Source organism: Xenopus tropicalis, chromosome 5 (genome assembly GCF_000004195.4).
Source record: "Xenopus tropicalis strain Nigerian chromosome 5, UCB_Xtro_10.0, whole genome shotgun sequence".
NCBI classification, from domain to species: Eukaryota; Metazoa; Chordata; class Amphibia; order Anura; family Pipidae; genus Xenopus; species Xenopus tropicalis.
The window spans coordinates 19625911-19646010 of record NC_030681.2 but is presented as its reverse complement, the minus strand read 5'-3'; the positions used below and the strand labels follow the sequence as shown (position 1 = coordinate 19646010).

The 20100-nt window shown below is 40.5% G+C and overlaps 1 protein-coding gene across 2 annotated transcripts in view; it reads right to left on the bottom strand.

Moving 5' to 3' along the window:
- The window catches only part of prkce (protein kinase C epsilon), a 201824-nt gene that overhangs the window by 114618 nt on the left and 67106 nt on the right, over nucleotides 1-20100 (bottom strand). For both annotated transcript variants that reach the window (XM_012962692.3, NM_001114252.1), the window contains exon 2: nucleotides 10275-10338. In XM_012962692.3, the coding sequence (XP_012818146.1) occupies nucleotides 10275-10338 (64 nt within the window). The remainder of the gene's footprint in view (nucleotides 1-10274; nucleotides 10339-20100) is intronic.

The following is a 20100-nucleotide window of genomic DNA, read 5'->3' as shown; positions in this document are numbered from 1 at the left end:
CCCTTATTGGGGGCACAACAGCCCTATTGGGTTTATTTAATGGTTAAATGATTCCCTTTTCTCTGTAATAATAAAACAGTACCTGTACTTGATCCCAACTAAGATATAATTACCCCTAATTGGGGCAGAACAGCCCTATTGGGTTTAATTAATGGTTAAATGATTCCCTTTTCTCTGTAATAATAAAACAGTACCTGTACTTGATCCCAACTAAGATATAATTACCCCTTATTGGGGGCAGAACAGTCCTATTGTGTTTATTTCTTGGTTAAATGATTCCCTTTTCTCTGTAATAATAAAACAGTATATCTTAGTTGGGATCAAGTACAGGTACAGGTATGGGATCCCTTATCCGGAAACCCGTTATCCAGAAAGCTCCAAATTACGGAAAGCCCGTCTCCCATAGACTCCATTTTAATCAAGTAATTCAGAATTTTAAAACTGATTTCCTTTTTCTCTGTAGTAATTAAACAGCACCTTGCAATTGATCCCAACTAAGATGTTAATAATCATTATTGGAGGCAAAACCATTGTATTGTGTTTAATTCATGTTTTTGTGATTTGTTATTAGACTTAAGGTATGGAGATCCAAATTACGGAAAGACCCTTTATCCGGAATACCCTTGGTCCCGAGCATTCTGGATAACGGGTCCTATACCTGTACTGTTTTATTATTACAGAGAAAAGGGAATCATTTAACCATTAATTAAACCCAATAGGGCTGTTCTGCCCCCAATAAGGGGTAATTATATCTTAGTTGGGATCAAGTACAGGTAATTACCCCTTATTGGAGCAGAACAGCCCTATTGGGTTTATTTAATGGTTAAATGATTCCCTTTTCTCTGTAATAATAAAACAGTACCTGTACTTGATCCCAACTTAGATGCAATTACCCCTTATTGGGGGCAGAACAGCCCTATTGGGTTTATTTCATGGTTAAATGATTCCCTTTTCTCTGTAATAATAAAACAGTACCTGTACTTGATCCCAACTAAGATATAATTACCCCTTATTGGGGGCAGAACAGCCCTATTGGGTTTATTTCATGGTTAAATGATTCCCTTTTCTCTGTAATAATAAGACAGTACCTGTACTTGATCCCAACTAAGATATAATTACCCCTTATTGGGGGCAGAACAGCCCTATTGGGTTTATTTCATGGTTAAATGATTCCCTTTTCTCTGTAATAATAAAACAGTACCTGTACTTGATCCCAACTAAGATATAATTACCCCTTATTGGGGCAGAACAGCCCTATTGGGTTTATTTCATGGTTAAATGATTCCCTTTTCTCTGTAATAATAAAACAGTACCTGTAATTGATCCCAACTAAGATATACAGTAAATAATCCTTATTGGATGCAAGACAATGTTATTGGGTTTAATTAATGTTTTATTGATTTTTTAGTAGACAAAGTATGGAGTTCCAAATTACGGAAAGACCCCTTATCCGGAATACCCTTGGTCCCGAGCATTCTGGATAACAGGTCCTATACCTGTAACTAAAAACACACAAAAAATAAAAATCAATTCCAAGTTGTCTCAGAATCTCACTAAAAGTTAATGTAATGGTGACATTAAAAAACACACTTTCACCTGGGGAGCAGATGGGACTCTCTGTGCCTTTTTAGAGTAACAAATGGGTTTTGAAGGCCCCAGCAATGACTAGAACCCCTATAACTGTACCCCCTGTACCCCCATGACACACTAATAATCCATTAGCCATACGTCTGTATGTTTTGCATTGTTCATTTGCTGTCCCAGGGGTGACCAAGGCCCACTGAGCGCTGCACTTGTGAGTCACTTTACAGTCCAAGGGAATGTTACTGGGGCTGGCTCAGGTTCAGAGACCACACAGCACTCAGGCAGCAAGGCAACACTAACCACATCAAGCTTTTTACGAAAAGTGAAAAAATATCCATGCGCTCCCTAAGCTTTTACTTTTAACCCTTAAGCAGAAACACGGCCAGGCAGATCAGGCAGCTGAGCTAAAGCAGCCTTAGATATGTAGGTGATTTGTCTATATGGCATCTCCACTGGAGGTACCGGCCTGAGCGATAAAAAGCCAGGTGGCAACCTTAATCCCATATAACAAAGTATAATGAACACATTCTTTCTCATGATCAAAAACCTGCCAGACAGCATCCATTGATCTTAGCCTACTCTAAAAACACAGTGCTTGCCAGATATTCCATTAGGTGCCTGGGATGGAGCCAAGAGAGGGCTAGGAAGCTACAAAGAGGGAGATGGGGCTATGTTGGATCTCAAGACCTCTTTGCAGCTGGGAGGGAAAGAACTGGCAGAGTTTCAAAACTCTGAAAATATAAATCATCCAGCGGCCGGCTCACACTGGCCATCCAGAACCCAACACGCTCCCTTTTAAAAAAAAAAAAAAAAAAAATGAGTAAAATAACAGAGAAAAGGATAATTAGGGTCGAGAAAGGGAGAAGTGGCAACTTTAATAAATGACCTGCCATTTCTGGTTTGTTTGGGTGGGAGAAGCGCAAGCAACTGTGACCCCAGGAGCAAACTGGGGCCAATGTATCTGAACTTATGAAATGTAAACAGCAAATACATGCTTTATATTAGTAGAGTTTACTCAAAGGTGGTGACAGGGAAGAACCTCAGTAACTGCCATGATTTCTACAAGCCACGCCCAGTTACACCCGTTAAACTCATAACCACCGCCCCTTCTTGGCTCCATAACTGCATGCTGCCCTGGGTACACAGACATTTATGGGGCATACAGCCATATGGAACCAAGCTTCCTTTCCTCAGTCTGTCTCTTTGCAATGAGAGTTCATTTCAGGTAACGGAATAGAGAAGAAATAAAAAAACCACAGGGTTAAAAGAAAACAGAAAACAAGGCAGCTGCTGAACAGGTTTCTCTCAGTAATAATCATGGAACGGGGGAACAATTTTATTCAGAAAACAGTAATGGGTTTAATAATTGAAAAGAACACGGAGCAGCAAAAAGCTGTGAGTTGCAGGACGGCCTGACCCCCGCGCCGATTCTCAGAACTCAAGTGCTTCTCGTTGGTGGATCGGATACCTATTTAGCTGGCTCAGCATCCGGTAAATACATATACCTGCCAATTGTTTTTCACAGGACAGGGCTGAATCCATGGCAAAATAGGTTGGGCCTACTGGGAGGCACCATTGCCAAGGGGGAAACATCTAAAAGGTGCATGAAACAAATTAAGCATTATATATATTCACTCTATGTGGTGTTACTGATCCGTAAATGGCAGCCCTGGGTTGCATTATTTATATTTAGCTGACATGTTTATGCAGCACTTTACAAAAACTACTGTTCATCATTAACTCCAGTCCCTGCCCCAGGGGAGCTTGCAATCTATTTACCTTTAATCAGTACGGTTTGTCAGAAAACATTTAGTTCTTTGCAGATGCCTCACTCTAGCCTGCAGGCACTCTGTCCTGGGTTCTGTGCCAGCTGATGGTACCTCCTCTGGTATTTTAATTCCAGGAATTCAATATTATAATGTGCCCACTCTTTTCTCATAGTACTTTGCTGGTGCGTCACCCTCACATGAGATTTGTGTGCCCAACAATTCATGCCCAGAGGAAATATTCCATGCCAATTCAGTGTTATACTGGGGCACCAGAGAACCTGACCTCTAGGGCCCCCCCATACTCCTTGGGACGGTTGCCTCTGTGACTCGTGCAACAGCGGTGAGAGGCGACGGGTGCCTGCCCAGGGTAAAAGGAGACTGGCTGTGTAGTGTATCAGTATATGGGCAAGCCTATGTAGCTGCCACAATAAACTAGCCAGGGCCCACTGGAATTTTCCCCGAAAGCCCTCGGCCAGTTTTAAGCTAGAAAAAGTTGCTTTATAAGATAAACATTGTGCTGGGTTTGACAGATGGCATAAAGCCATGTATACAAAATAGGTCTCAGGTTTCATAAAGCCACATATTACACTGTACACATATGGGACCTGTTATTCGGAACCCTCTGGGGCCTGGGGTTTTTCGGATAAGGTATCTTTCTGTAATCTGGATCTCCAAGTCTGCTAAAAATCATTTAAATATTAAATAAACCCAATAGGACTGTTCTGCCCCCAATAAGGGGTAATTATATCTTAGTTGGGATCAAGTACAGGTACTGTTTTATTATTACAGAGAAAAGGGAATCATTTAACCATTAAATAAACCCAATAGGGCTGTTCTGCCCCCAATAAGGGGTAATTATATCTTAGTTGGGATCAAGTACAGGTACAGGTATCGGACCCCTTATCCGGAAACCCGTTATCCAGAAAGCTCCGAATTACGGAAAGCCCGTCTCCCATAGACTCCATTATAAGCAAATAATTCAGAATTTTAAAACTGATTTCCTTTTTTTATGTAGAAATAAAACAGAACCTTGTAATTGATCCCAATTAAGATATAAATAATCCTTATTGGATGCAAAACAATCCTATTGGGTTTAATTAATGTTTTATTAATTTTTTAGTAGACTTAAGGTATGGAGATCCAAATTATGGAAAGACCCCTTATCCGGAATACCCTTGGTCCCGAGCATTCTGGATAATGGGTCCTATACCTGTACTGTTTTATTATTACAGAGAAAAGGGAATCATTTAACCATGAAATAAACCCAATAGGGCTGTTCTGCCCCACAATAAGGGGTAATTATATCTTAGTTGGGATCAAGTACAGGTACTGTTTTATTATTACAGAGAAAAGGGAATCATTTAACCATTAAATAAACCCAATAGGGCTGTTCTGCCCCCAATAAGGGGTAATTATATCTTAGTTGGGATCAAGTACAGGTACTGTTTTATTATTACAGAGAAAAGGGAATCATTTAACCATTAAATAAACCCAATAGGGCTGTTCTGCACCCAATAAGGGGTAATTATATCTTAGTCGGGATCAAGTACAAGGTACTGTTTTAATTTTACAGAGAAAAAGGAACTCATTTTTAAAAATTAGAATTATTTGCTTATAATAGAGTCTATGGGAGATGGCCTTCCCGTAATTCGGAACAGGAACTTTATTCCAGAGCAGAGTACCATAAATGGGTGCATACAATGAACATACAGATTTAGATACAAAATAATCAATAAAAGACCTATAATGGATCCTGCCCAAGAGCTTACAATCTAAAAAGAAAAGGGGTAGACGACCAAGAGTGTGGGGATGCCCAATTGTCCCCAGGCAATAAGAAATCAGAGGTAACATTAGTAACTGACATAAATCCTATTATACTGCATTAGAGGGAATAAGTCAGTTGTACTTTTTACTAATACCTCTAGGACAATATGCATAAAGCAAATGACATGTCTGCCTGCAATTGCCTTTTTGCATTTACTAGTGGGTGTGATTACATGGGGTCTGCTGGTTTTATATACTGTATAACAGTGCTGAATTAGAGAGCGTATGTAATGATAATCTATCTTTAAAGATCTGCATAGGGCCTAAGGGAAGAGAAGGCCTGTGCCTGGAACTGACTGCATGCCCGTCAGGGAGCACTGACCTTGGCTGCACTTAGTGGCTCATATGGCGGAAATGCTTCTCACCGCACATGAATTATGTCAGTTAGCCATATGCTTTGGTTAAAGTGTTGCTGGCAGTCTGTATGTGATTTATGGCTCTGATATGCTGCCCTCTTGGCAAGTTAATCAGGTATATTTCTCCATTTGTGTCAGACAAATGTTTATTTTACAGATAGATCAGGAGCAATGCATACATTTATTTGTTTCTTTGTGAAGAAATGCTATAAAGATTATAGATGAATCGCTTCCCACTACCCTTCCTCTAGGGCAGTGGAACAAGGGGAGTTTAGTCGCCCAGCGACAAATCTTCATTATTGTGGGCGACTAATCTCCCCGCAATACCATCCCACTGGCAAGAACATAAATCGCCGTTGGGATGGAATACGCAATGCTACGATTTCCCGAAGACGCCCAAAGTTTCTTCTAAAGGAAACCTTGGCTGGTATTTTACTGGCTAGGTCCTCTTCTCCGATCTGTTTTGGGGGGCAAAGGGGCAGTGCTTATAGGAGTGTGATGCTTATACATGCCATGTGGCAGTAGTCTTAGGGGGTATAGATAGGGCAGACTTCACAGCAGCTAGGAGGTACCGCTGGTGACAGTAATACTATGAGTTCCTTCCTCAGGGCAGTCAACGTTTCTGTGCTGCAAAACTGTCACACTGCCACACTATCTAGGAAACCAGAGGGTCAATGGACAAAGGTCAGTTCTCCAGTCTGTCAAGGTAGGTAGGAGAACAGATTACATGGCCAATCAGGATTATTTAATAAAAAGAAAACCAAATCTAAAAACTCATATATATTTTCCAGATTACAGGATGTGATGCTGTGATTGTTGATGTCCTTCTTGAGGTTACAAAGGAAACATTGCTTTTCAGTACTGAAGTAAAATGGGAAACTGGCCAGATGTTAGGTTTGTGTCTTTTAAGGACAGAGTATTATGAACTACACAGTAGCTCTTTAGGACTGATTTATCAAAAAAAAAAATTCTGAGATCAAGTCACAAGTAAAAAAACACGCAGTTTTTCCTGTCGGAGAACTGAATTCTCACACATTATTTCTCGATTCCCTTGGGCGCAAAGACGCTTGAGAAAATCTTTCTCGAGTTGCACAACTATATTAAATGGATTAACTAGTCCAACTTGACATCTCTCAAGTAAGTCCACTGATTGAATACTTCTATAAAAGCAACGCTGGTGTACCCATTGGCAGGAATAGATCTCGGCACCTTTAAGCTCCTGGGTTTCTTAGGCACTATCTTCTCATACCAATCCTTTTGTTTTCACCCTTCATTATCCTATTTGGGCAATACCCGGTTCTCAGTCATGATTATTTAACAATATGTTGTATTATGCCATAAATTTGTCTAAATATCTGAGCATCTTTGGAGCTAATTATTGATCCTACATATCTGTTGGGCCAAAGATGTCAAATTAATTGGCAAAGAGCGATCAACACTGCAACAGATCAATACATCTCAATCTGTGGAGCTGTGGGGTTGGTGGGGATTAAAGCAGAGGCAAGGGGGGCTCAGTCTGAGAGCAAGTCAAGATACCACTTGGGGAAAGTGAGTTCTTCTAGACCTACAAGAAAGCTCTGCTTGAAACAGGTGAGGTGAGATTTATTATTGGCTCTCCAGTTCTTGGAACTATGGCTGAATGCCTGATAAAACAATGTTTTCCTAGATCTCTGATGGGAATAAGAGGAGTTGAATGTTCATTTGCCTCCCTGTCACTAATGTTCAGGAAGGTCACCCTGAACTTTCTTTATCACTTCCCACACCCTCTGCCATGTTATTATATTTCCCAACCAATGATAGAAGATAGTGATAAGTGAATCTGTCCCATTTCGCTTCCCCTAAAAATTCGCAAAAGAGCAAAAATTCGCGAAATGCATTGCAATGGGTGAGTTTTTTTTGCATCTACAGCCATTGGAGTTTGTGGCCAAACCTGGCAAAATATTTTGCTCATCATTAGATAATAGAAAGGGTTGTCACCTAAGCTTATGGGGTGTGGTATGACATGACCACAGGGCAGTGAATGAAACTCTCCTTGGCACATATAATTTGAGATACCTTGAAATTATGACATAGAGGTCTAGTCTGTAACAGCCAGCCATTTGGGGCAAACCGAAGGCCAGTTTCAGTTCGGAGGAACCTTTCCGTGCCCATAAAGCAAAACTAGCACATTTCACGGAAAACTATATTATGACAAGGGCAGATTTGTGAGTTTCATCCCAAACACGAGTAGGATCATCAACCAACCAACCAACCAACCAGTCAGATCACTGTCTGTCTGACAAAACAAATGTATTGCTCTGACCAAGAACTCAGGGTGCCTTTGGGATCCTCAGATTTGGTATTTCCAACATGGAAGATGCAGCTGAATCCACTCGTATAGTTAGAGTTTGCTGATCCCCTTAATTGCATTTCAATTAAGGGGACCAGTGGGCCTTCTGGGTCCCACACAGGTTCTGCTTCCCTTATCTTCCCTTATTGTTATGTCTCTGGCTGAATCCTTAGAATTCATATGAACCAAATCTAATCCTTTTTTTTTTTTTTTTTTTTTGATGGATGATGCTGTTTTATCAATTGTGCTCAAATATGCATATGCAAATCAAATTCAGTACAGTATTCAGATAATTCTTCATAGTCAAAAAGAAAATGTGGGAGTTGAAGGCACGTCCCAGTCCCCTCTTTCCCAGTTATTCCCAAGCATGTGCAATAGCGGCCCCGCCCCCTGTTCCCCCACTGATCTGACGGACTACTTTGAGACAACAGTAGTCGACTCTTCTCAGCCTTTATTTAGTTCCTGCATGCTATATGTAAGCTGTGGATAAGTTGTTACAAATTGTAAAATCAATGTTTTAGTCCCTCCTCCCCTACCAGGATTTCATATGATGCAGAAAGAGAAGAACTGTTTTGCAGCTGGATTTCAGCATATAAAAATGGTATTTATTCATACTTTTTGAAGGAACAGATTACAGTGATAGGTATATTAGGGGCTTCTGTGTTTGGCGGGGCTCTTTAACCAATTTTGGTTCGGAAGCCGAAGTGCCCCTTTAAATAAGTAAAGCTCCCTATCGGTGCTCTGTAACACCCGGTGGGCACTTGAGCAACTTTCTTTTTCTGAGTAGCTTAACGTCAATGGAAAGAGAGATGAACAGCAAAAACCAAGAAGAGCTTACATCTCTGCCTGGAAAAGGCATAAAGTGGAGGATCTCAGCAGAGCAAGTAACATTATTCTAACACACAAGAAGGCTAAACATCATCAGCGCTAATTGTTTAACAGAGAACTCTCAATCTCCTGCCATTTCATCTCGGCACAAATAAAAGAGGATGATGTACATATCCCACACAAACAAAGGGGAATGATGTGCGTGCTGTTTGTGACTATGTGCCTGTGCTCTGCTGCATAATACTATGATCCTCAATAGTCTACAGCTGAAAGGTAATGGAAAATAAAGTCTTTTTGAAGGACAAGGAAAGGTTAAATCAACATTCTGCCTTAAACTGGGGCACTTCTAGAAAAAAGGAAAAAAAATACATTGTTGTGGGGTACTTGGCTGGGGAGAGCTGCCATCTTTCTGAATTTCCCAACTATATACCTTGCCCTGGGGACCTGTTATCCAGAATGTTCGGGGCCTGGGGTTTTCCTGATAAGGGATCTTTCCATAATTTGGATCTCCATAACTTACGTCTGCTAAAAGCATTTAAATATTGAATAAACCCAATAGGATTGTTCTGCCTCCAATAAGGATTAATTATATCTTAGTTGGGATCAAGTACAGGTACTGTTTTATTATTACAGAGAAAAGGGAATCATTTAACCATTAAATAAACCCAATAGGACTGTTCTGCCCCCAATAAGGGGTAATTATATCTTAGTTGGGATCAAGTACAGGTACTGTTTTATTATTACAGAGAAAAAGGAATCATTTAACCATTAAATAAACCCAATAGGGCTGTTCTGCCCCAATAAGGATTAATTATATCTTAGTTGGGATCAAGTACAGGTACTGTTTTATTATTACAGAGAAAAGGGAATCATTTAACCATTAAATAAACCCAATAGGACTGTTCTGCCCCCAATAAGGGGTAATTATATCTTAGTTGGGATCAAGTACAGGTACTGTTTTATTATTACAGAGAAAAGGGAATCATTTAACCATTAAATAAACCCAATAGGGCTGTTCTGCCCCAATAAGGATTAATTATATCTTAGTTGGGATCAAGTACAGGTACTGTTTTATTATTACAGAGAAAAGGGAATCATTTAACCATTAAATAAACCCAATAGGGCTGTTCTGCCCCCAATAAGGGGTAATTATATCTTAGTTGGCATCAAGTACAGGTACTGTTTTATTATTACAGAGAAAAGGGAATCATTTAACCATGAAATAAACCCAATAGGGCTGTACTGCCACCAATAAGGGGTAATTATATCTTAGTTGGGATCAAGTACAAGGTACTCTTTTATAATTACAGAGAAAAAGGAAATAATTAAAAAAATTAGAATTATTTGCTTATCTGTTGCCTACATTCCCTTAGTTTCGGCCTCTCTCTAAGCCCGGTGCACTGGAGGTGACTGGGGGAAATAAGCATTGGACCTTGCCTTGGACCCCCTTACCTGTCGGCCCAGCACTGGTTTGTTCTAGCCCTGCCATCCTAAAGTTTGCAGCACAAACTGGGGTTACAGGAGATACAAAAGGCACACACACTTCCCATCACAGCCATGAAATGAACTGAAAGAACAACTTACCTTCACCTGAGGACCCAGAAAGATCAATGATTACGTATACTTTTCCTTCTGGCTCCAAATCAATCTGCAGATGGAGAGAAAAAAAAAACATCATCATATTCTGCTCACTGATTGGTTGCTATAGGCAACTAGACCTGTGGCAAACTTTGCACCTTTTATTACATTACCTTTCATGGCAATGCCATTTTAAACGTAACTAAAGGGCAAGTAAAACCAGAAAATGAAAATGTATTTAAACATATTGTACATTAAGCCTGACCTGCCAAATATGCATTATTTCTGAAAAAAGTCAGCTTAAAAATACATTTATTGTATGTTTGCAAGTTTGTCTGTTGGCAAAGAGCTAACCTAAGGATAAAAGGGGGGGGGCGGGGTTTGATTATAGAATATTGCATTGTATTACAGGTATAGGACCCGTTATCCAGAATGCTCGGGACCAAGGGTATTCCGGATAAAGGGTCTTTCTGTTATTTGGATCTCCATACCTTAAGTCTACTAAAAAATTAATAAAATATTTATTAAACCCAATAGGATTGTTTTGCATCCAATAAGGGGTAATTATATCTTAGTTGAGATCAAGTACAAGGTACTGTTTTATTATTACAGAGAAAAGGGAATCATTTAACCATTAAATAAACCCAATAGGGCTGTTCTGCCCCCAATAAGGGGTAATTATATCTTAGTTGGGATCAAGTACAGGTACTGTTTTATTATTACAGAGAAAAGGGAATCATTTAACCATTAAATAAACCCAATAGGGCTGTTCTGCCCCCAATAAGGGGTAATTATATCTTAGTTGGGATCAATTACAATGTACAGTGTTATTACTACAGAGAAAAAGGAAATCCGTTTTAAAATTCTGAATTATTTGATTAAAATGGAGTCTATGGGAGACGGGCTTTCCGTAATTCGGAACTTTCTGGATAACGGGTTTCCGGATAAGGGATCCCATACCTGTATTATCATCTCTTATTTAAATATATATATATTTATATATGGATGGCTACAGGCGCTGGAGCAGATACTTAATACATTACAATAAAGACGAGCCACCTACAAGGCAAATAACATGAGGAATAACTGTACTTGTAACGATCTGGCTCTGAAACCGAGCAAATGAATGTCCCACAGTGATTAATACCTCTTGAAATTTCCTTATACAAGCAATGATCGTAGAAGAGCATGGAGACCTTGTGAATAATGGCAAGAAATCCACTTCCTAGTGATTTAGCCGTACATTTTGAAAATACATTTATAAATAGTTGTCCTTTAATGTGACAACCTAATTCTTTTTTATGACTTTTATTTTTAGACTGGCTTCTGTGCTGTTGCCCGGCAACCGGTACAACAAGTCTCTTAAGGACCGACAAAGACAGTTTGACATGCTGGTGGCCAACACTCCCAACATAATCACGTTACAGGGTACAAGGCTGCCTGATTAGACATGCCATTAGTGAGCCAATGCATATTAAACAGCCAGCATTCCAATGAGATCATGGCTCATGAAGACAACTTCCAGAGCTGCCGGCACTTGCTGCCCAGACCATTCCAGAAAGCCCATGGAACTGACTACATTACAGAATGTTCCTAGAGCAGCTGTAACGTGTAGGACACACATGATATTTGTGGTGGATTCACGGTTGTCCTTAGATTTTCTTAACTTCAGGGAGCTGTCTCAATGCCCAAGTCAGTTCCTAAATACATATTTATACAAATAAAAGTTCCAAAGTAGAAAACACTTGCTAGACAATTCAGGGCACCGCCTTGGGTAGGTACCTCATTGTTGGTAGAAATAAGAGAACCAAGCAATCAAATCAGTCAGTTAATCTGTGAGGCCACCATATGAGATGCTAGCAACACCTTCTTGCTCAGATAAAAGCTAAAACTGGCCACACACGCACTGATAATATCGTACGAAACCTCATTTTTGTACAATATTCGGTGCATGTATGGCAAGTTGGCAAGTCGACCGATATCGCAGGAAGCTGCTGATATCGGTCGACTCGCTGTTCGGGCTAGTTAAAAAATTTTGATCGGGCACCATAGAAGGCGCCTGACCAAAATCTGCCTTCGGCGCTGAATCGGCAGAAGGAGGTAGAAATCCTATTGTTTCTACCTCCTTATCTGCTGTTTCAGTCCTGAACGGTGTGTGGCTGATTGTACGATCTTTCGTGCGACCGATCGTTCGCAAATCGCCACGTGTGTGGCCACCTTAATGCTGGTCATACATGCAGCGTCCGACTGGGCCACCAGGATACTACAAATACTCTTGGTGGGAAACATGAGTCCTTCTGTTCACCCAGCCATTTGCCTTGCATGCCTATACAATAGCCTTTCCTCATTGCTATACCAGAAGAAAAGAAAAGAAATGGAAGGAAGGAAGGATAGATAATTATACATATGGAAAAGTGATTAAGTGAATAAAGAAGGTGAATGTAAAGAGAAGGAAAATTTTTTGGAGAGCGGCCCCTGGCACCCTAGTCCAACAATGCATACATGGGGTGTGGAAGGTTCTTTCACACTATGCCTTTTGGGAAAAGGCTGCTACTGTATTAGAAACATAATTTGTCTTCTGGGATAGCATGCAAAGGAAAAATTTGTGACCACTTGTGAAATACTGACACAACGATAAAGTGGATTCCAGAGCCCTGTTAATTAGAAGGGCCCCAACAGTAGTATCTCATAAGCTGCCCTGCCGTTAGGAAAATGTACAGGATTGTGCAATTTGAGCTAATAGTTGGGGAAAACCTGCAGCTAATACCAGCTTTGTATAAAAGTTGCAGCCCCCTTGGACCACCCGAAAACTAACAATGCCCTTAGCAGCAAATTCAACAGTTTCTGGAGGACACACACACCAGTAATCTTTTTCTAGTAAAATGTAATCCCACAAAGATACTAATTGTAAATAACATAGTTGGCTTTGCTACAACTGAGATGTATAACAACCACATATTTCCCATACTTTAGTCAGTGATTTAGTAACCTCATATTGTGATAAAAACTTATTACTTAGCACCCATCACCTCCTCCAGCAACCTGCCTGCTGCTTTACTAATTAAACTAAATGGAAGATACAGTGTATTCAACTCACGATTCCTTTCTGTATATAGAGAGAGAGAGTTAACACTGTGCCAAAAACCATTCCACAGATTCCATCTATGAATCTGCAGGTTAAACACACTACAAAAAGAACCCAAAAGTTGTTAATGTTGCTGAATTGTGAACTTTCTAATGTTCTGACTGGGTGCCAGTTGGTGTAATGCAGCTAATGTGCTAGTGATCTGATGGAATACAGGTTGGTTGTAAACCTTTGTATGTATGTAATGGTGCATGCTTAGAACATGGGTTCTAGCGGGATTGACGAAGAATTAATTGGGCCCCGTAAGCCTGCTAGGCAACATCCTGATCGGCCCATAATCTATCCTTCTTGGCAGTCCCTACTCTTCAATCCCTCATAATGGCGGCCCATGGCCTAGTAGTCCAAAGAGGGTTCTAGAGAGAGAGAGAGCTGGTCCAGCCCAGTGAAGATTCATATACACCCAACATTTAGAGATTTAGAAGCCATGGCTTCTAAATGGCTTTATTTGCTGGAAAACCCCATTTTAGCATATGGTTTGGCCACTTGGTGTAGAGTGTCATTTGGGTAATAGTATAAATTTATTAAACTAATTTTTGAGTCCTTATTTCACATTACTATTTAAGAGTAATTTTAATTTTAAAAAAGTCCAGGAGTTGATCTTTATTGCCCTAACAGCATGCCTTTAGTCCACTCCCTCATATTGTTATATGGTTCCGAGTAAGAGTTTATTTTGGGTCCTTCAACCCAATGTTCATACCCTAGCAGCTCACCCACTAGCAATTTGTGTTTAATTGTAGGCAATGTTTCATTGGCATTTCATTGGAACATTCTTTATTTCTTGTGCGGATCACAGTCCAAGTGTGCCATCCAGATGATTCAGGGCCTAATTTCACTCAGTGGAATTCATCAAAGAAGATAGATGTTCTGAGACATGTATTGTGGATAGAATAAGCCAAAATAAAGCAAAACGCAGCATTGTTAAAGCCACTGATTCTGTGCTATGAACGTGTTATAAAAGGAGTGAAAAAGGAAGGAGGGGAACCTGAGTTAAATAAAACTGTTCACAGCAGTATTTCTGAGCCATAATAATGGAAGGAAAGGTTGTGCCGAACGATGATGTGGGAGGAATTAATTGGATTAACCGTGCCCGAATTGTTCTACTAGAGATATCCAACATGTACACGGCACCTACAGTCCTGGGCTTGGATCAACGCTGAGTTCTACAGAAAGAAAAATCACAAACAAAATGTCTCACTCTGAAAGCCAAATACAAAAAATTCTTCTATTTTTAGTCATTAAATAAAAGAAAAAGCTCACCCAACGTGGAACTTTTAAGGGGCCTATTTACAAAATGTTAAGGGGTTACGTGTTATGTGCAGTGTAGAACATTTTCTTTGCAGCAACTGCACTCAGGGGCCCCTTGGGAGGTTGTCAGTGCATCAGAAATAGTGCAAGCAGAGGTGCAACAGTAAGGGAGCAGGACAGGGGGCAGTACAAGGGGAGGAGGGACAGGTGGTAACATCAGTCAACATCAGTCAATATTTCCATACAATGCTGTAAGACATGGCAACTCGCCAATATTCAATAAAGGGTACTTGTGGGGTAAACATGTCATGGTAATAAAGGAAGTTTTGTAGCAAGGTTCTGTGTGATTGCTCTCCTCACTACTTTTTCAGCTGCTGTTTGATTTGTTTGGCTCTGGTACCAAGTTAATAAGGGTAGGTGAGCATGTTTACTAGTGGAGAGAGGTTAGTAGGCATTGCTTCACTTTCCCTCATTTTATTTCATGAGTCACCCTGATTTTATCCCTGGGCACCTGCTGTAACAGGTCTGTCACCCCAGTCCAGTAATTTGCACCTGAAACCTAACTTACCCCCTACACTAACATACACAGAATTGTCACCCAAAGTCCTCTGATATCCATGAAGAGCACGGCAGGGGACTAGAGGGAAGGGGAGTCAAGCAATCGTAGCCAAGATGTACCCAGTTCCCTTCAGATCCAGTTTGGACACAAGCACCAATGAGTTTTATTCATCAAACAGGTTGGAGGAATGATGGCACTGGCCCCTTATTTATTCTGCTTTGTCTTATTTAAATGCATCATACATTTAGAGAGCACTATATTTACCCTACCCTGGCATGTGTTTTGGGGTTCTCGTACACAGACCTGTCATGTGTTTTGGGGTTCTCATACACAGACCTGTCATGTGTTTTGGGGTTCTCATACACAGACCTGGCATGTGTTTTAGGGTTCTCATACACAGACCTGGCACGTGTTTTGTGCACAGTATACATAAAACTGGAACTGCATTTATCTTGACATGTGTTTTGTGGTATTACAGGTATGGGACCTGTTATCCAGAATGCTCAGGACCTGGTGTTTTCCGGATAAGGGAACTTTCCGTAATTTGCTAAGTCTGCTAAAAATCCTTTAAATATTGAATAAAACCAATGGGCTTGTTTAGATTTCCTCATCAAAGAACACTTTTTTTGGCTACACCTTAAAAGGGCCGAAGTAGTATTGGTTAAATTAAAACCTAAATAAGAAACAGTGGCCTTCTGGCTTCAGATGAGTCAAAGGAAAACCAAAAACAAATGCTGTAAAATGACAAAGGCAGATACAAAGAAGAATCAAAAAGCAAAATATTTCAGCACATAAATTCAAAGTTAACGCAATATTAACCCTTTCAGTCCCCGGATCTTTGGAACGCAACACGCCACGTGTTTCCAGTAGACATATGCCATGGCGCAGATCCAAAATGAAGCTGTAGACCTGGTAAAGCTGAATAACTGATTCGGCACCTAAAAACTCTTGTCAAAAAGGCTGCCTATGGATTTGACTAAAGAGAATGTTAAAAAGTTTTATCCTTTCCTTCATTATTCATAGCTTTCATGGTGTTACTGGCACTGTTTGTAATCGGAGGCTTGGCCAAGATCCCACCACCTTCCATATGAATAGGGTTGCCATCTGTCTTGTTTTGACTCTGACAGCTCGGGTTTTGGAAGGGCTGCCAGGGTCAAAACCTTTGGCCATACTCTCTCCAACTGTACTTCTGAAATGGAAGTGCTACCATAGTTCATATGTAGGGTTGCCAACTCTGCTGGCTAAGAGAGCAGGGCAGGAGGTGGGGGTATCGTCATGGGGGGGGGGGGGAGGAGGGGACGGGGGTTTCCTGATTAGGGAAACCAGGCAGAACTCAGTAACATTGAGGTGGTGATCATAGCGCCAGCCCTGTGACAGTACAACCCTGCCTCCTCCCCACAACATCATGGCCCCGCCCCTCCCCCCATGACCCCGCCCCCTCCCTGGCTTTCTTAGCCAGCAGAGGTAGCAGCCCTACTTATGAACTATGGTAGCTTTTTAATTTCACGGGTACAGTCGGAAAGAGTATGGCCAAAGATCATTGGGGTGTGGTTTGCTTTGCTGGTGTTCATATATTCATGTTCAGCATAACCAGAAATAACCCCCTAAATTAGCTCATAGTCTAGAATGCCACAAAAACTATAGGGGAGTGTGCAAAGTGCGTGTATAAACCCATAATTCCAATGCAATTATGGCTGTGCTTTGCATTGCGTCCACCACTATGGCACCTGATGGCCTTGCAGTTGCTGATTCATTGGGCGCAAACATTAGTACACCAATTAGAGGCAACCCACTGTGGGAATCATGGAGCTACCACCTGGATGGGCTTTTATTATTTTTGAGAGTTTAAGGCTATATTTTTGGGTTTGTTTAGAATTAAAAGCAGCAGAGTGAATTTAGCACTGAATGAATGGCCGACATGGTGACAAGCAGCTGCATGGTCTCTACTGGGAATTACAGATCACAGCCATTTTCCTAACTAATTCTGCTTCCTGTGGAGGATAGACCAACGAGTAAATGATACATAACATTTGACTTCTAAGGAACTGCTATCTGTTCTCACTCTCAGTGTTAGTGGTTTTTGCCCAACAATAAGTTACTGTAAAGATGTGGCTTTGGAGGGTTGAAGTGTAATACTCCACATCCTGACCAGCAAACCCTTATTCTAGTACTAGTTACATGCTTTCTCACATCCATTTTTTCCTAATTTTAACAGTCGTCATTTAAAGGGACACTGCACTGCAATCTGTTATGTGTAGAAATGCGCTTAGAACATGAAAATACACAAATCATTACACTTTGACATCATCATCATCTTGCTTTCTCTTTGTACAGCCTATTTCAAAAACTAAGTTGGAGATTGTTGGAGAGCTCCATTTATGACCCCTATAAGCTGGCTAAGCCCCTCCCAGTGATGCCAGGACACTCCTCTAGGACAGCAAGGACACAATAAAAGTGTGATAAAGCCACAGTCAGCCAGGGAAATAGTTCAAGTGCAACCATCAGGCTGAGCCAGTAGCATTTTTATAGAATTTGGGGGGGGGGGAAGGCAGAAAGACATTCCTTTGCCATTGACCTATTAATTTTTCTTTTTTTAATTGCCCTTTAAAGAGAATGCAGTAATTCAATTAGTCACTTTACTTCAGAAAATACGATATTTCCAGACTATATTATCCAAAGAGATTAATTGCATTTTTAATCCATAAAGATCACTTGAAGGCCCATGGGACTCTACTAGGACAGCCCTGTTCTAAATAACAATAATAATTATTATACTTGTGGGATTATCGACATAAGTCATAATAGTTTGCAAAAGTCATAGATACTGTCCAGCACAAAACCCCCATGGTTTTACTTCAATTGCAAAGTAGGAAAATGAACCCTACTAAGAATCAATTTCCCATCAAAATGATACGGCAACCTCCCTTTTTTGCCCATTTGCCTTAACACAAATTGGACCGAAATGTAAATCTGCTTAGCAAAAATGCAATTTCCTATACCCTAGGCATAGCAGAACAACTTATGAGGGTCCATTGTGTCCATTCTTAATATTTCTATAGTATCAAACCAAACAATTTGGTACCATCTGGACATCTAGTGGGTCAGTGAGGGCCATTCCCTGCTCTAAATAAGTGACATGACTGCAATTTCTGTAAACAAAATAGATGAGTTGATCATATTTAAAACGTGATGAAATGATTAGATTGCTGCCATTGCATTTATTGGAATATTCACTTATCCCAAATGTAATTCAGTATGACATGATTGGATGATCTAGCCATGGCCAAGGCAGAGGCATATGATTACAGTGGGATTCATCTTTCCAAATAAGAATATTGTTATACTGATGCTTCCCACAGAGCAGATGCAGTCACTAAATAAGAGTCTTTCAAGCTGTCCCTACTTATACCAACACCCCCTTACCCAAATCATCATGCCTGGCATTCAGCTCTCCCCATGTCCCCCCCCCCCCCCCAAACCATGGTGCCAACTTCATGTTTCCCCTCCTGTTGGTGATACAGTGTCAGTTTGTGGCCCCGAAAAGGCTCAATTCTGAAAGAGCTCTATTATTTACTGTTGTTAATCATTATGTTCAGGCCCTCTTCTATTCACCTTTTATTCTGGCATTCAAATTGCCAGCTTGTTGCTAAGGCAAGCCACTATTAGCAGAGAGAAAATTCGGAACAGCACAAAACATCACACTGCAATTTTATACGTCTCAAGCAAGTTTCCTTAGTGCCACGGTATGATCCATATAAGTAGTAAACAGTACCATATACATTCAGAACTAGTTTAAAAAGCTTTTATTCCAACATGGCTACATCAAGGACTATACAAGTGGTGTTTCAGGCCATAGCAGCCCTTTTTTTAAGCTCCAAGCAAGCCACTATAGCAATCAGATATTCCACAATTGTCCTAGGGTTTTAGTTTTATAAATAAGTAAGAAACGGCTCAATCTATAAAAGCAGGAGTGAACGGATATCTAACGTAATAGCCAGAACACTACTTCATCCTTTGCAGCTTTCTGTGAGTCAGACAGCGACTTGAGGGGGAATATATGGGACATAACTGTTCAGTTAGCTAGACCTGTGTGCTCTGGATCAAAAGCCAGCAAAATGAACAGTTTTGTCCCATGTGCCCTTCAAGTTACTAACAGGTTAGGGAGACACAAAGTAAGAAGTTGGGTTTTACCTATTATGTCAGATATCCAATCACTCCAGCCATTATAGATTACATTTCTTGGCTTACTAACTATATTGAAAACATTCTTCAATATAGTTATATATAGTTTTATTCTTATACTAATCCGTTCCTTCCTTTCAATCTGCGGAATCAGGTATGTCTGTGTACAAAAATATTTATATTTATTTTTGGAAGTTGAGATAAAGTGTATGCACTGTTCTCTACATAAACTCAACTAAACGAACTAGTGTCAAAGAGGAGGTTCATGTTCCCTTTAGTTTTGACAGCCAATGAGAAGTTCACCAATTTCCCATCTTCCCATCCTTGGGATTTCAATATTAAAGGAGAAGGAAAGGTAAAAACTAAGTAAGCTGTATTAGAAAGGTCTATGTAAATACACCCATAAGCACTTACAGTAATGCTGCGCCGAGTCCTCTATCAAAAGAAACACAGGATTTCTTGTCTCTTTTTTGTAAACATGATGTTCCAGTGTCAGACTTCCACTCTCAGTAACATTCTTAATTCCAGTGGCCAGAGTCTGCACAGTTCTCTTCCCTCTCCTGCTCCCCCTCCTATAAGAATGCTAAGAACTCCTTCCCCCCTCCCTTAGGAATGTGTGATCTCAGCTATAACGGCTAGAGACTGCAGGCAGGAAGCCATTTAAAATGGCAGCTGCTATCTTAAGCAAATGGAGAAAGCTT